At 49.5% G+C, this 17,343-nt stretch overlaps 2 protein-coding genes across 2 annotated transcripts in view; one reads left to right on the top strand and one right to left on the bottom strand.

The window, feature by feature from the left end:
- Positions 1–14,769, top strand: part of SNN (stannin) — a 15,333-nt gene extending 564 nt beyond the window's left edge. The window contains exon 2 of the mRNA XM_081169809.1: positions 7,853–14,769. Coding sequence (XP_081025935.1) covers positions 7,944–8,207 — 264 coding nt within the window. The 5' untranslated portion in view covers positions 7,853–7,943 and the 3' untranslated portion in view covers positions 8,208–14,769. The remainder of the gene's footprint in view (positions 1–7,852) is intronic.
- The window catches only part of TXNDC11 (thioredoxin domain containing 11), a 41,340-nt gene continuing 38,518 nt past the window's right edge, over positions 14,522–17,343 (bottom strand). Inside the window, exon 12 of the mRNA XM_081169433.1 lies at positions 14,522–15,474. Within this exon, the coding sequence (XP_081025559.1) occupies positions 14,823–15,474 (652 nt within the window). The 3' untranslated portion in view covers positions 14,522–14,822. The remainder of the gene's footprint in view (positions 15,475–17,343) is intronic.

Genomic DNA, 17,343 nt, shown 5'->3' with positions numbered 1-17,343 from the left:
GGCATCCAGCGCCGCTGCATAATTGTCTCGATGAACAAGAGACGGCCTGTTCTGCTCTCGAACAGCTCCTGGGCTGGACTAGATGAACCTCAGGGGTCCCTTCTAACTCTACAATTCTTCCAGATGCCAAGTCCCCAATCTCCTATTGGTGGCTTTTTTTACTATGATTGTTTAGGGACAGTGCGCCTCCACATACCAGTTGTCTGGGGCAGAGTTGCAGCATCCCTGTGTTCTTAATCTAGAGGAAAGGTTGCGCAGTGACTTAAACTGTGGTTGTCCCTCCACCTGATAGAAGGCTTTGTTGGGATAACCCCCACTTCCGCCCCTCTCACTGTGGACCTAATGAACTGGCCTCCGACTGGGAGTAAGAGCGGCCTGCAGCCTCTTATCTTCTATTCCATCTCTTTTTCAAGAAAACATGCTTGCAGAAGCCTTGTGACTTTGTGTCACCGCTGTCTGGGTTGATGACTAGCGCTGTGATTTGTGTGAGTCGTTCTCCTGCCCTGACTTGGTGAGGTTCGGAGAGATTTATGGTCCGTACCAGGAGAGCAGATCCAGCTACCTGGCTTTTATGGGGAGGGGGGCTGCTTTTCCTTTGAGAGAGGATGGTGTTCAAAACATGCTCAGGATAAAAAGCACTTCGTCTAGACCCAATACGGGGTTCTTTCCCTCTTTTTTGCAGTGATTTCTTCAGAGGACGGCAAAATCTACTTCGACATTGCAGAGAGATGACTTTGACACTAGCTGCATTCACATGCCGTTTCGTTTCCCCAACTGTTTATTTCCTCGTTATATCTGAGTTTCCTTCACACGGCTTTGGAAATATAGTGGAATACGGCACTTATTTCTGTGTCATTTGCTTATAATTTTTTTTCTGGAAGCAACTAACACCGAAATGAGCTCTGCACTTGTGCTATATTTCACTGTATATCTGGAAGTGTTTGGGTTTTTTTTGTCTGTGTTGCCCAAGCTCAGATATAATGCCGCAATTAGCAGGTAGGGAAACATCAGGAAAATAGAGTTAATGGTTGTGTGAGTCCAGCCACCGTTGTGTCGTGGTTCTTAGTCTCTTGGGAACAACAGGAGGAGAGATGCTCTTGTACACAAGCCCAGCTAGTGAGCTTCTGGAACCACCTGGCTGCAGTGTTAGAAACTCAGATTTTTAAGCTAATCGCCAAATGGCACCATAAACCTAGGTTACGGTCACCACAACAGAATGTCTAGGCACCTTTACGAGCTTTATTGCTGCTGCTATTACAGTGGTGCCTCGCAAGACGAAAAGAATCCGTTCTGTGATTCTCTTCGTCTAGCGGTTTTTTTGTCTTGTGAAGCAAGCCCATTGACGGATTAGCGGCTTTTAGCGGCTTATCGGATCAGCTGATAAGCGGCTTAGCGGCTTGGAAAAAGGGAGGGGAAGGGGGAAAAACCTGCAGGAACTCACAAGACATTTTCGTCTTGCGAAGCAAGCCCATAGGAGATTCGTTTTGCGAAGCACCTCCAAAACGGAAAAGTCTTTCGTCTAGCGGGTTTTCCGTCTTGCGAGGCATTCGTCTTGCGGGGCACCACTGTAATTTCATTTCTATACCGCTTTATATTTCAAAAGAAAAAAATCCCAAAGAGGTTTACGTTAAAACATCAAAGGAACCGATCTGGAGTAAAACAAATTCAAGCTTCCAGGAAAATACTTCAGATCCTTCTCTAAGTGACATTTTGTTTCCCCCATATTTATTTACCTACTTAATTTATAGAGCTGCCCCATAGCAGAAGGTCTCTAGGGAGCCAGTGTGGTACAGTGGTTAGAGTGTTGGATCAGGACCTGGGAGATCAGGGTTCAAGTCCCCATTCGGGCATGAAGTTCACTGGGTGACTGTGAGTCAGTCACAGCCTCTTAACCTCCCTCACAGGCCTGTTGTAGGGCTGTTGATAGACCGCCATCTTCTGTTGCTGAACCCCACCAATTACGTACTGCACACTGTTTGAATTTCACCACGTGCCTTTTTGCTACTGCCGTGGTTCCCATTGCAACTACGTGGAGATTTCTGGGCACCAGGTTGACAGCCACAGTTTAAAAATCTGTGCCTTAGCCCATAGTTAATACCTTTTCCACGGTGTGTGTTTCTCCTCCTTAAAACTGAGGCAAGCGAATTGTTTTAAGAGCAATCTACAGTCAAGCAGTGTAGTTGAGATCATAAAGGTGAAGGACCCCTGACAGTTAACTCCAGTCGCAAACGGCTCTGGGTTTGCTGCGCTCAACTTGCTTTACTGTCTGATGGAGCCGATGTTTGTCCGCAGACAGTTTTTCTGGGTCATGAGGCCAGCATGACTAAGCTGCTTCTGGCACAACAGAACACCGAAACCAGAGCAGCGCACAGAAACGCCGTTTACCTTCCCGCCGGAGCGGTACCTGTTTATCTACTTGCACTGGCGTACTTTCAAACTGCTAGGTTGGCAGGAGCAGGGACCGAGCAACGGGAGCTCACCCCATCGCGGGGATTCGAACCACCGACCTTCTGATCGGCAAGTCCTAGGCTCAGTGGTTTAGACCGCAGCACCACCTGCATCCCTATTGAGATCATAGAACTGTAGAGTGTAGTCCAACCCCCGGCGAACAAACATTCCATTATGGTGCCCATAGCCTAGATATAAGGTGTCATTTGGCACCTAGCTTATACATCTTGAGTTTCTTATACTGCTGTGTAAAGAGCTCTTTTCTCTGTTCTGACTCGGCTACTAGATGGCTCTGAGTTCTAGTCCTGTACAGGGCGACGACGTCACCTTTTAACCGTGCTCACATTCAAGTTCAGAAACTGCAGTTTGGGTCAGAGAGCCCCCGCCCAATGGCTGGCACCCAGCGGCTGTGAAGCACAACAGCCATTCTGGAAACGTTAAAACGGAGCACCGGAAAATCGAGCTGGCAAGCAGCTAGCGTCGATAATGACAGATCTGATTAAGGGATCCCACATTAAAAGCCTGTCAAAACCACAATGGTCTTAAAAAATGTATAAACCTCTGGCATTTCCATAACTTTAGTCACATTTTTTTATAGATCAAAAAGCCCAAATGTTGTAAGTCTCATAGGGGACTTGCCAGATCCCCCCCCCTTTTTTTAGATAAGGCTACTATTAATGCCATCTTCAGTGTGGCCATGCCATAGATTTCTCCTAACTTGTGTCTCTCTGCTGTGGAATGAAGCCTGGAATGGTTAATCCAGAATGTTTGCTATCCTTTCTCTACCACCTGTTATCTACCACAGCCCTGCCTCCAGCACTTGTTGGGATCTCGTTCCAAGCCCCACACCCCACCCCACCCCAGATCCCATCTGTTATTCCATCTAAGCAGCTGAAAACTCCCATCTAAACAACCTTTTTTAGCTAGTAAGGACACAATAAGCACCCAACTGACTCAGGCCAAAGGCAGTGTTAGAAGCCAAACGGCTCCTTAAACCAAGGTTTCCGTCATCCAGTTGCCATTTGGGTACAGGACGGCTCTAAAGTCTTATTTTTCAAATGATGGACTGACTGATTGATTCTCAGTTAAATATCTAGCTTGTTCAAGAGGACAGACTTGAGATAGATTAAGAGCGTTGAGAACTTAAAAGAAGAAAAGTCACTCGTCCACGTACAGTGGTACCTTGGTTTAAGAACAGCTTAGTTTATGAACAACTTGGATTAAGAACGCTGCAACCCTGGAAGTAAGTGTTTTGGTTTGTGAACATTGCCTTGGAATAAGAACATGTTTCGCTTCCTGTTGAGTGTGTTCCATTTGTAAATTGAGTCCCCCGCTGCTATGGGAAAGCACGCCTTGGTTTAAGAACAGACATCTGGAACAGATTAAGTTCGTAAACCAAGGTACCACTGTATATATTGGCCTATTCCTCTTTTTCTTAATGGTGACAAGGACCATTCATGACATAAGAGTATTCTTCACAACTGTGAGCAGGGCAGGTAAGTGAAGACAAGTGATGGCAATGAACTTAATATTGTTCACTGCTCCTGCTTGGGCTGCACAGAAAAAAGCAATCATTCTGATTTGCCCAGAGAAAATACAGCTGACAGAATTCTACCGGTTGGGGGATTAGTGCATGAAAACAGTCCAGATCCAATGATCCCCGGTTGGTGGAGATTTGGGGCACCATCCTAGCACCCAGGCATCTTTACTTGGTTGCAAATGGCCAATAGTCACAGTAGACTATTGGTCAATTGGCAATAGACTTGGTCGCAAGTGGCCATTTTGGTGCAAAATGTGCCTGGCTAATTTTGATCACTGGCCAAAGGGGACCTACGGCCCCTTCCCCCCTCCCCCGTCCCAAGGGGCACCAGGTTGACAAAGTCTGAAATAAGAAGCTCCTTCAAGCAAAGCTGAGATGTCGGTGGCTTAAAATACTTTTTAGGGCAGAATTACAGCTTGCAAACACTGGAAGCACATTTTAAAGGTTTTGTGTCTGCACAGCAGTGGCTGGGAATTGCAAATGGGGAGAGCGCCGTTGCCCGCCGGTCCTGATTTCTGGCTGCCTGCGGGCATCTGGCTGGCTGCTGTGAGTTGGGCGCTTTGGGCCTCATCCAGCAGCCTCTGCACCCTCAGGCGGTTGCACCCTGCAGGCCAGACTGGTACCATCTCCCCTCGTATGGCAAGGGCAGGTGATGCATTCAGGGGCTCCCTTCCCTTTGTTGGCATGGATGCTGCCAACCGGCAGCGCCTTCTCAGTGCCGTGCACTTGTGGAGACGCCGAACCCGTTGCGCCAGCTTTGAGGGTTTTGTGTTCTTTGAAGCAGAGGATAACTACTACCCTCTTTCTCCCTGGCTGTGGTGTGAGGAAGAGAACCTTGAGAGTCCTGTGAGTCAGGGTGAGGGAGGAATTGGGCTTGGTTTGCATTTAATGTGCTTCTCCCTAATTCATGAGGTCACAGACTTGCTGGATCAGTGACCCACATCCTGTCCAGCATTCTGTTCTCACAGTGGCCAACAGTGGGGAGTCCAGCTGATACTCAAATGCTTTGCTGGTCCTGAATGAGGTAACTGTGCCCCTGAAGGACCAGGTGCGCAGCCTGGGAGTCATTTTGGACTCACAGCTGTCCATGGAGGCACAGGTCAAATCTGTATCCAGGGCAGCTGTTTACCAGCTCCATCTGGTACGCAGGCTGAGACCCTCCCTGCCCCAAAACTGTCGCGCCAGAGTGGTGCATGCTCTGGTTATCTCCCGCTTGGATTACTGCAATGTGCTCTACGTGGGGCTACCTTTGAAGATGACCCGGAAACTACAACTAATCCAGAACGCGGCAGCTAGACTGGTGACTGGGAGCGGCCGCAGAGACCACATAACACCGGTCTTGAAAGACCTACATTGGCTCCCAGTACGTTTCCGAGCACAATTCAAAGTGTTGGTGCTGACCTTTAAAGCCCTAAATGGCCTTGGTCCAGTATATCTGAAGGAGCGTCTCCACCCCCATCGTTCTGCCCGGACACTGAGGTCCAGCTCCAGGGGCCTTCTGGCGGTTCCCTCATTGCGAGAAGCCAAGTTACAGGGAACCAGGCAGAGGGCCTTCTCGGTAGTGGCGCCTTCCCTGTGGAACACCCTCCCACCAGATGTCAAAGAGAACAACAACTACCAGGCTTTTAGAAGACATCTAAAGGCAGCCCTGTTTCGGGAAGCTTTTAATGTTTGATGTATTATAGTATTTTAATATTCTTTTGGAAGCCGCCCAGAGTGGCTGGGGAAGCCCAGCCAGATGGGCGGGGTATAAATAAATTATTATTATTATTATTATTATTATTATTATTATTATTATTATTATTATTATTATTTGCTGCCTGTGGAGCAAAGCCAAGATGGATTCCAGCCTTCACTCCATGACTTTCTCCCATCCTCTTTTAAAGTCATTTTAAAGTATTGCAGGGGGTTGGACTAGATGACCCTTGTGGTCCCTTCCAGCACTATAATTCTATGATTTTAAGTTGGTGGCCTTCCCCAGGGGAGTGAATTTCATAGTTTAACTATGTGCTGTGCTAAGAAGGACTTAATCTATCTGTCCTGAATCCATCCAGTTTCCTTTTACTCGCCCGCTCAATATCATGCTTAATTTTATAACTTGAATTTTCTGAAACGGTGCGGGAGCCAAAACACCCGACCGTCCTTTCAGATTTGCGCTTCTCTTGAGTTTTGCAGTGCAGTTCTCTAGCCAAGTAACGGGCAAAGTGCGTATACCGCAGTAACGTGTTGCTAAAAAATATATATGTATGTGGTAGTGAAAATAAAATGCGGGTGTGAATGTGTAAGAAATTCACACTCAAAACGCTGGTGAATTTTCATAAGAACTTGGTATGTGGCCCTCGGGAGGCTGCCCAGATGGGATGTGGCCCTCAGGTTGAAAAGGGTGTAAGAGAGGCAGGGCGCTTCGGACACAGGCAAGTGCATGGATGGAGTTTGGTTTATGCCTCCGGAAACTTGTGGGTCTCCATAAGACCGCCTTGAGCATCTGAACTCCACAGTTTTGACACCCGATGCTCAGAGAGCGTGGAGGATGCTGGCAAGGTTTCAAGCATCCTCTGGTAATTGCTTGGAATAGCTATAAAAAGCAAACCCGAGATCTTGGAACGACTGACAAAAGACCAGCAGGAACGGGGCTGGGTGATGCGCTGACAGCGATACTGCGGTTGAGTCAGGATAAGCCCCTCGGGACCCACCTGCGCCTTAGCAAATGAATGGGCAGCATCTTAGCTCCGCTAAGGTCTACATCTCTATGTAGAGACTTTTAGGTATAAAGCACATTAGTCTGGGTTGGATGGTTCCCTCCCCCCCAGTAGGGCAGTGATGGACCAAATTCAGGCCCTGTCCCAAGGCCCTCTGCCGAGCTGACAGCACTCTTCCCAGGCCACACCCCTTTCTCCAGGCCACACCCCCTTGTCCTCTCAGCCTTGCATCCTTGAGAGTTTCTGCCTGAATGGAATTTGTCCTTCAGCTGTGATGATGCCTCCAGCTTGCCTGGACAGAGAGTACGTTGGACAGCAGGGACATGGGTGGCGTTGTGGTCTAAACCACAGAGCCTAGGGTTTGCCGATCAGAAGGTCGGTGGTTCGAATCCCCGCGATGGGGTGATCTCCCGTTGCTTGGTCCCTGCTCCTGCCAACCTAGCAGTTCGAAAGCACATCAAAGTGCAAGTAGATAAATAGGTACCGCTCCGGCAGGAAGGTAAACGGCGTTTCTGTGCGCTCTGGCACTTGTCACTGTGCACCAGTAGTGGTTTAGCCATGCTGGCCACATGACCCGGAAAGCTGTCTGTGGACAAACGCCGGCTCCCTTGGTGAAAGCGAGATGAGCGCTGCAACCCCACAGTTGCCTTTGACTAGACTTAACCGTCCAGGGGTCTTTTACCTCTTAGGTTGGACGACAGCTCCCATCATCCCTCATGATAGGCTGTTCTGTTGGGGGCTGATGGGGGTTGGATTCCAAAACCTCAGCCGATAAAGCATGAGACTCTTAGGGTCGTGGGTTCAAGCCTCACATTGGGTGAAAGAGTCCTGCATTTCTGGGGGTTGGACGCAGTGGCAGAAACTATTCCTCCAAATGTTAGGCTCCAAATAGCTCCTTCGCAGCCCTGCCAGGAGATATCGGGAATTACAGCTGTCAACTTCTGCCACAAAAGCAGCGGCGCTTATCACCAAGCTGCAGCCCTTAGCCCAAGGCCTCCCGGGCCAAGACCCTGATTATAGTGTGTTTTAACACCTCCAACTTAATTAGCGCCTTGCTTATATATCTTGAGTTTCTAGCACTGCTTGGGACCCTCTTTGTGTGTAGCAAGTAAGGAATTAATCAATTGGAAAACAAGAATTGAAATCTGTTCACCTTCTATTCCAGGAGCTAAGGAGCAGCTGAACGCCTCTTCCGACTGACCGGCTCCAAACGGATAAACCGGCAGCCTGTGGCCAGTCGTCGTCAGGAGGCAGCCATGTCGATCATGGACCACAGCCCGACCACCGGGGTGGTGACAGTCATTGTCATCCTGATCGCTATTGCTGCTCTGGGAGCCCTGATCCTGGGCTGCTGGTGTTACCTGCGCCTGCAGAGAATCAGCCAGTCGGAGGACGAGGAGAGCATCGTGGGCGAGGGAGAGACCAAAGAGCCCTTCCTCCTGGTGCAGTATTCTGCCCGCGGGCCGGGCATGGAGAGAAAAACCAAGCTGACCCCCAACGGCACCGAGGCTCACAGCTAACTGGCTGTCTGGGGAAAGGGGGGGTCCGCGTGGCCGGGTTTGGAGAACCGGTACTGTGAAGCAAACCTCGCCCTCCCAGAACGAGAGGTTTGTCCTGTGGCTATGTATGCACTGAGGACGATTTCCCTTCCGGCCCTTGAGCATCGCCTCCTTTTTTGGCACAAGGTCCATTGCCGGCAATGGACAGTTGGGGGACACGGGGGGGGGGTGCGGCGTCAGGAAAGGGGAATGGCAACACTCGGCCTGTTACTTGAATTATTCCACTGAGCCTCTTCGGAACGGAGCTACTGACATAATGTGAACTTCAACTGTGAACTGGCCGTGTACATAAGCAGCCTCCACGCGGGACGGATGCGCTTTTGCCGGGGTGGGGGCAGAGAAGAGCAGCATTCCTGGATTTTGGGAAGACGCATGGCCGCCAATGGGATTTCTCCAAAGCCAAACTGGGGGGGGTGGGAAGCGGGTTCTTTTACACTTGCTTCGTTTTTTGGGGAGGGGGCTGTTGCAGCTGTGTTTTTAGTTTTTTTTAATGCTTCAATTTCCTTCAAAAAAAATCTATATGCTAGAAAATCAACAATCCATTAAGGCCCAATTTTTCCTTTCCAAGCCTTCTTCCCTCCCCCCAGCCCACCCCACCTTCCGCTCTCAACAGTCTTCCTTGATCGGAAGCTGCTTCTGGTGATGCAAAGCTGCTTCATCGCCTCCTTCCTGGCTCCTGGTGGGATCTTGCTAGATGCCATGTTTTCCCCCAGCGCAAATAAGGAAGTGTTGTTCTCCATGGCAGGCAGGATCTCTTGCTCAGTTATTTCCTTCAAGGCCTTTTCGGGTAGGTGGGATAGGAAAAAGGTGTCTCCTTTAGTTACTAGAATGGGACCTTGAGGGTCGAAGAGGCTGTCCTCTGAATCGCCCGCTTGTCCATTGGCAAGCAACCCTTCCGAGTCATAGTAGCTGTTGTTGAAGCAGGGAGCGGATTTTCTCTGGAGTTGGGGGCTGCTCAAAAACTCCTGGAATGCAGGTTGATTTTTTAAAAAATGAGTTTTTAAGTAGGGAGCCAAAGCAAAAAGGTGCAAGGAAAGAAATGTGCTTTTTGGTGACGCTGTGAGCGATCGTAGTGATGTCGAGTGCTCTGCAAGCGTAGTGGCTGTGAGGAAGCTGCCACGTCTAACCAAGTCCGAAGCAAGCAGCTAATGACAGCTGTGTTTTCTCCTCCCCACCCCCCCAAAAGTATGGGTACATAGTCGGAAGGCTGCTGGTGGACTTTGTGGTAGGTGGCTGAGCAGGCCTGCTTTGGTAGTAAGCATGTGAGTGAAGAAATGCTTTCTCGCCCCTTGCTGAGGCTCCCACTTTTAAAAGCTGTTCTCATATAACTAGTCCCTAATTTATCTCCTGGTGCACTGATGGTTTACATGCACTCCTGGCTGCCAGGACACTTGTAGACAACCTCTTGTTTTATCAAGATCCACATGACTTTTCGCTCAGCTGTATAGAGCTCGGGATCTGTGTATTTTGTAAATAAAATGCCGTTTGCTTTCTTAAAATGACAGGGCTCCTGTAAATAACTTGACAGAACAGACGTCCCTTCCTTCGTTTATGTTTCTTTCATCTTTGCCGGTTTCCATAAGACCCCAGTTGTGTTTCTTTGGTAAGGTTTCGTGGTAGAAGACAGTCTCTTTCTCCCCCTCCCTTATTTTATTTTTTCAAGCAAGACTGGAGTGGGGCAGAACATTTCCCTGTAAACCATGCGGTATTTTTCTTCAAAAGCTCATTAAGCAATTAAAAGGCAGAGATGGACAAAGTAGTTCCCTCAGGTTTTGGATTTTGGCTCCAACCATCCGCAGCCCCCATTGTCGGTCGGCTGAGACGAAGGGAGCTGAAGTCTAGCAACATATTAAGGGCACCATGTTGGCTAGCGTTGTTCGAGGGCACCAGAAACTTCTCTGAATTCTCAAAATGCAAATGACTGTGTGTGTAAATTTAGATTAATTTGCACAGAAAAATTGAACTGATTTATTTTTCTGGGAAAGCCCCCTCATCACCAGTGAGGCTCTGCAAAATCGGCTCACCCCCCTACTTTTCGTAAACTTCCCCTCTTAAGCCATTTTGCTGTAACTCGAATCGCCAGGCCAGGCCGAAAGAGGAACAGAGAGGGGCATGGCCCATTAACCTCGCTCTTGCCAGGGCCCTGCTGTTCCCCTGCCTGTAGTTCTCTTGGAAGCTGAGGAGGGCCAGCAGTATTGCACAATGCCCAAGGTGGCAGACAAAGGCTACTGCCCCATGGGGTTAGGAGGAGCTGTTTCTGAGAACCCAGCACAGAGCTCTTCCCCACCGTCCTATGGACTCCGGACAGATTTGCAGCTCTGTTTACTTGCTGGGAAACTTGTGTGTGTCGTAGACAGCAGAAGGCAGGTCCTAGAGGGGAGTGGCAGCTGGCATCCCACACTTGATAGCAGAGGGAGATTTGCAGGCCTCTCGTTAACCTCCCCGCTTAAACTTCCTTGGAAACGAAGGTGGCTTTTCGCTCACCAGGGAGGAAAACGCAAGGCTGGAGTAGGCTGCAGTAGGGGAGCCAGCTGCAAAGGCCTGTTGCGGTGCGCACTACAGAGTCTTTTGGCTACTGCTGCACCCAAATAATCGTGCTATCAGCTTCTAGCCAATAGTGCCACCCTTTTCCCCATGGGGCTCCTGGTTTCTGGTCTGCAGAGAGACTGGCAACGGCTCTCCACTCTTATCAGCCCTTCCTGGAGCTCCCAGGCTGCCATCTTGAGTTATGTAGTCCTCTATCCTTTTGGTCCAGTTGACTCCACCTGCTTTTGTTCCCCTTCTAGAATTTGTTGCCAGCTGTGTTGCTTAGCAGTAGGAAAGGCATGTCGTGGAGAAGGAGAATAGGCAAGCAAGGGTGGGGGACGGCCCTTCCTGGACCAGCTCCTCTGATTTTAGGCAACAGGTGCTTGGGCAGCCCAGGGTGTGATTCAAAGTGGCTCAAGCAGAAGCCAACAGGCTCATTTTCAGCAGGCCTGCACTATTCCCTCATTCATAGGACTCTCTTAGCTGCTTCTCGCCTGGGTCAAGCTAACTGAGAGTAGTATAGTGGATGCTCGGGTTGTGAACGTGATCCGTGCGGGATGCACGTTTGCAACCCGCAGCGGCACGTCTGTGCACACGCGCAGGTTGTGATTCGGCACTTCTGCACATGCGCAAAGCTTGATTTAGCTCTTCTGCGCATGCGCGACAGCCGAAACCCGGAAGTAACCCATTCCGGTACTTCCGGGTTCTGGCGGGTCCGTAACCCGAAAAAAAGCAAGCTGAAGCGTCTGTAACCTGAGGTATGACTGTAATGCTTCTGAATGCCAGCTGCTGGGGAACCAGAGGAGAAAAAAGTGCTTTTCCGCTTGGATCCTCCTTGCGGGCATCTGCTTGGCCACTGTGACAACAGGATGCTGGGCTTATTTGGGCCATTGGCCTGATCCAGCAGGCTCTTGTGTTCTTGAGCCAGTGTGGTGTAGTGGTTCAGAGTGGTGGACTCGTAATCTGGTGAACCAGGTTCGCTTCCCCGCTCCTCCACATGCAGCTGCTGGGTGACCTTGGGCCAGTCACACTTCTCTGAAGTCTCTCAGCCCCACTCACCTCACAGAGTGTTTGTTGTGGGGGAGGAAGGGAAAGGAGATTGTGAGCCGCTTTGAGACTCCCTAGGGTAGTGATAAAGCGGGATATCAAATCCAAACTCCTCCTCTTCTTAACCTCTCGAGTGCTTCCATTGCCAGATCCCCTCCCAGTTTCTGCGAAGTGTGCCAGCTGCCCTTCTGAACATTTGAGCAAATGTGTAGAATCCGGGCGCTGTTCTTGAACGCGGCTCTCCTTTGTCCTCCCTGCCCAGATCAATCATTGCGTATTCTGCGAGTCCAATGCACGGCTGATGCCACATTGTAGGATTAGTGGAAACGAGTGCTGCTCAGCTGACACTGCAAAGGTGGTAGAGCATGAGACTCTTAATATCTGGGTTGTGGGTTCGAGCCCCACATTGGGCAAAAGATTCCTGCATTGCAGAGGGGTTGGACTGGATGACCCCTGGAGTCCCTTCAAACGCCACAGTTCTATGTAGAAGAGTAACAAGGCAGGACCCAGCTCTGGTGACATTTTGTGCTCACTAGTACAGGGTTTCCAAAACTCCACCCCCCCCCCCGGGCCACTTGAAAACTGCTGGTTTTGGTGGACCGCTTAATGATTTTCTTGCCTGTTGCAGCAATTGCAGTGCGCTGCACTAGATGTTTTCCTAATTGTATTAGTCCTTTTATTTCTTGCACCGTATTTTATTGCATTACAGCTGACGTTCCATTGAATTTAAACCGTGGTGCAATACAATGCAAGAAATATATATAAATAAATGCAACAGAAATTCAGTTTTGACTATTTAATGCAGACCTGGTCCAGGTCGCTGGTGGGTCTGTGGGAAGCCTTGCAGGGAGAGTTCCTGATTCACACACCCCTGCTTTTAATGAAGGAGGACCTTGCGTAAGGGAATTGGGACTTTCTGTACCCGAAGCCTTGGGAAGTCAAGCTAGACAGACCAGTAGAACATGGGAAGGGCTGCTGGAAGATGCTTTTGACTGTGTCTCTTTTTCCTAAGTCATCTTGGAGCCATGGGGCAGTCACGCCCATTGAGATTGGCAGCAGAGTCCCTAAAATGCAGGCCCCTCTGTCGACCGGGGGCATGGCTGGACATCTCTGTTTTAGTTCTTATTTGTTGCATTTATATCCCTTTTTCTCCACGGAGCTCAGGGTGGTCCTCCATGGCTCTTCTGCTCCTCACTTAATTCCCCACAACAACCCTGTGAGGTAGGTCAGGCTGAGAGGGGGTGGTCCAAGGTTTCACCCAACGAGCTTCCTGGCCGAGTGGGGATTCAAACCCTGGTCTCCCAGATCACAGTCCAACACTCTAACCACTGTACCACCACTGGCTTGCACCCTCTTCAGTCCTGTACCTGAGAACTTCTCAGAATTATTTGCCCAGATGTTTTAGGTATGTGTTTGTCCTGGGGCTGACTTTTGGTCCCTGCTGCTGGCATCCCATCTGCTTTGTTGCCTCTTTTAATTTGTACTTTGACTTTTGGCATTTTTGTGAACAGCTGGAGGAAGTTAATACCCCCCAATATAGAAAAATGCCAAAGAAAGTGCAAAGGCAGCCCTGCTTCAAGACGCTAAAGGTCCATTTAATCCAGATTCCTGTCCCCAAGAATGGCCCCACCGGGTGTCCGCAAGAAATCTCACAAGCAGAGCGCAGACACCCCTTTCCCCTCGTTGCCCCCCCAACAACTGGTCTCTGCTGGTGCCGTTTAGCAGCCATGACTAACAGCCACTGCCTTCTCTCCATGCACTTGTCTTGTCCCCCCTTTAAAGCCACAGTCGTACCTTGGAAGTCAAAAGGGTTAGTTCCAAAACACTTTGCCTCCCAAATGTTGCAAACCCGGAAGTGACACTTCTGGTTTGTGAACTATTTTTGGAAGCCAAACATCCGACGGGGCTTCCAATTGGCTGCAGGAGCTTCCTGCAGCCAATCAGAAGCCGCGCTTTGGTTTTCAAATGTTTTCTAAGTTGAATGGACTTCCGGAACGGATTCCGTTCGACTTCTAGGGTACGACTGTATAAGGCTGGGGCCATCGCCACTCCTTCAGGCTGCAAATGTGACTTAGGGTCTTCTGCAAGGGAGCATTAACATATATGCACAGGTCCTGGTAAGCAGGGAGAAAGAAGGCTCCATCAACTTTGGGATTGTATGCATGCTTGGAGCTTTGCAGCTCAGTTCCCAAAACCCAGGGTTGCCCAGAAAACCACTGCTTTTATACCGGGTCTGTGAGTCAAGCAACAGGAAATTTAGAGCAGCACAAGTTGTAAGAACCCTCCTCCCCAAATGATCTGGAAGTTGCTAACATCTCCAAACCAGAAAACAAGTTTTGAGGAGGAGGTTAAGCTAGTTTTCTTTTCTACCTTTTATTTTTCAAGATCTTAATGGACTGTGTATTAAGGGCAATTGTATTTTTGTTTTAAACGTCAGTAAAATTATCAAATCCAAAAGCTCATAAAAGGGACTGCGGGATGCCCCCCCCTTTTTTTGTAAAGTTGAATTTGCAGTGAATGGGGGAATTGCATGCACTTTTTCAATCCAGTCGATTCTACAAACAAGAGTAGCGAAGGCGACCAATTTGGAAATTACCCAGGAAGCATAAATCAAAATTAATTTTAAACCTGATGCAGCCAAAAGGGGCTCTGGCTTGTAACCAAGAACAGCAGGGAGAAGAAGAGGAGCTTTTACACTGCCATCCTCCAACCAAATCGTTTTAATTTAGGTTAAATTGATACAAAAACTATCAAATTAGTGCAATTGTAAAGTGCAAAGAGTCAGTCCCCAGACTGTTGTCAACATCGCAGGCTTCGTCTATCCGGTTCAGTGACTCATTATAAAAATATCCTTTGATTTTTATTTAGTCCAGCCCCCCACCCCCCACAAAAGTCTTTACAATGAAATTTCAATAAAGTTTCCATAAAGATGTTCTCAGTTGAGACTAAACTTGATTTGCGTGGGGTTCCCTCTGTGTGTGTGTGTGTCTTGCTTTACAAAAGCTATTCTGTCCAGTTTTCTTTGCTGTGCTCAGGAGCTATTATGCCCTCGATCGTGTTGGCGTTCTGCTCTGCTTCGTGGAAAGTGTCCAGAGCTGGTTCAGCAGCCAAGCCAGCTTCTTCCACCTCCTCCTCCTCCTCCTTGGGAAGGCTGAACTCCGGCTCGGTTTTGGTCCCCAGTTCTCTCTCCACCGAAGCCACCAGCACTTTGAGTAGCGTGTTCTCGGTGAGGAGGTTTTCAGAAGCGTCAGCCAGCTCTTGCAGCTTCTCAGCCATGTCTTCCAGCTCCCGGGTCTTCTGCTCGTACAGCCCCTGCAAATGTTCGCGCTGGCTCTGCAAGGCCCCGTGCTGCTTCCTCAGGAAGCGTGTCTCCTGCTGGAGCCTCTGCCCCTCCCTCCTGGCTTCGGAGAGCTGGCCTTGGAGCTGAGCCTGCGCCCGGTGGAGGGCCTGGATCTCTGCTCTCAGCTTCTCCACCTCCCTCTGCAAGTGGGAGATGTGGCCTTGCTGGAGCATCGCCTCCCGCCGAAGGCAACCTTTGTGGCAGGGCTCCGGACCGGACGCAGGGGAAGGCTGGCTGGAGTGGCAGAGGATGAATTTGAGGAGGTTGGGAAGGGTGACCGGGAATTCCGCAGGGAACTTCACACTTTGCTCCTTCCTGGGAAAAGTTGATAGAGAAATGGGTGAGATCTGCTACGAGGAAAGGGGCACGTGGTTTGAACACCAGGTTCCATCTGTGGCATTTCCAGTTTAAAAATTAGGCTCTGTGAACTCGTGTGCTGCTGTGGTTGGCTTTGGGGTGGTGGAATTGTTGATGGCAACAGTCCACCTCCCAAAGGGAGAGGTTGCAAAACAAGGGTTGCTTAAAAAAAAACAACCACAAGCTCATCCTCCCCTTTGCCCTCAAAATGGTTCTTCCAGTGTGGAAGGGCCATTTTAGTTCAGATGTAACAGTGAGTTACAAGTCTCTGAGATATCCACATACCGGGGAGGAGGGTATAACACTAACAGCAGAGTTGCTGGAGGGACTGCAACCAGATAAAATACATAAGAAGCTCTCAGTGCTTCCAGTCGGGCAGGAATGTGTTGGACGGAAACTGCCTGCCCTGCTACGGAAGCCGCATCCTAGGATGCGATTTTGGAAGAGGTGTTCCTAGCGCAGTCTTGTGCATGCTTCTAAGCACTGGGATCCAGGAGGGAGATAAAAGTTGTGTGGCTCAAACATGCCACAACTGGAGCCTCAGGAAAATAGAGCTGGAATTGCCTTACTAAGAAGTCCACATACACAAAACCATTTTTCTAGATGGCTCACTTATCCACAGACACCTGTTTCAGATGTGCTGAGAAGCCCCTGTTGATTGCTTCGTGGTGTTTCACATGGCAGGCAACCTGGTGCACCGTCTCTTGTGCAATCACGCCAAGCTGGTTCCTCTGGGTGTTCTGGACTACAGTTCCCATCAGCTGTGCTGGGGGGGGGGACTGTAGTCCAAAGGGGAATCAGCTTGGCAGTGCAATAAACTGGTACAGTATTTCCTTTAGAACTCTGTGATAGATACTAAACTTAGGACAGCTTAATCAAATTGCCTGCAGCATCTGCCCAGGCAGTTTCCATCCCAGAAGCAAGAAGGGCAAGAAATACTGGCTGTGCTCGGCAGCGGCAGCAGGCTGGCTTGTGAAATCTTGCTTGCGAAAAAGCTGCTGCTCCCCTCTTGCCTTGCCCTGCTCTGCTCCCACGGAGTGAGAGGCTGGCAAGCTGAGGATCTTGGCCCTGACAAGCCCAGCCAGCGGCTTTTGCCCTTGCTTGAAGACGTCCCAGTTGCAACTTTATGGGTCACCTACTGTGAGCTTTGTTTTTCCTACAGAATTGAACTTCCCCTGACTCTGCAACCAGAGTGGGAAGAGAGAGGAAAACAAAGCAGGGGCAAGAACATAAAACACGTTCACGAAAGCAGCTGCGTGAACTTTGGACAAGCACGGTCCAAGCTGCACATCTGTTGAATCCCACATATACATTATATATCCCTCTGGCAACATCAGACTTCCCCGTGCAAATGAAATGAAATGTTCCTAATCGGCACATTGATAGATTTGCAGAAGTGCACACTGACTCCATTACTACAGACAACACAGAACGGACCTCTGGGGCTTTATATGAGCAATGTCAGCTGCATCTTAGATGCAAGACACGAACTACCACTAAGAAGCTGGAGGTGGGGGAATCCAAAACAACTGCAGGCACAGGCAAGGGGACCTGTGGCTAACTGCATTCTTTCTCTTCCAAGGCAATAAAAGCAAAAGAATTAGATTAATTAACTTGTCATTGAACTAGAGCCAGCATTCCCAGCCCCCCTCGAGCACTCCAGATTACAGAGCAAGGAAGGGCACATGAGCAGCATGTCTATTTCTGCACGCGGAACAAGGGGATAGCAGCGGGGTTTTGATCCTGCCGCTGAAACTGCAGCCTTTGCTCAGAATTCCTCCGGGGAAAATAAAAATAGCGGCTAAAAGGCTGAGAGGTCCCTGCTTC

The sequence above is a fragment of the Podarcis bocagei genome (genome assembly GCF_964188305.1).
Source record: "Podarcis bocagei genome assembly, chromosome: 14".
NCBI classification, from domain to species: Eukaryota; Metazoa; Chordata; class Lepidosauria; order Squamata; family Lacertidae; genus Podarcis; species Podarcis bocagei.
Note: the sequence above shows the minus strand (reverse complement) of the source record. Positions and strands in the feature narration are given on the sequence as shown.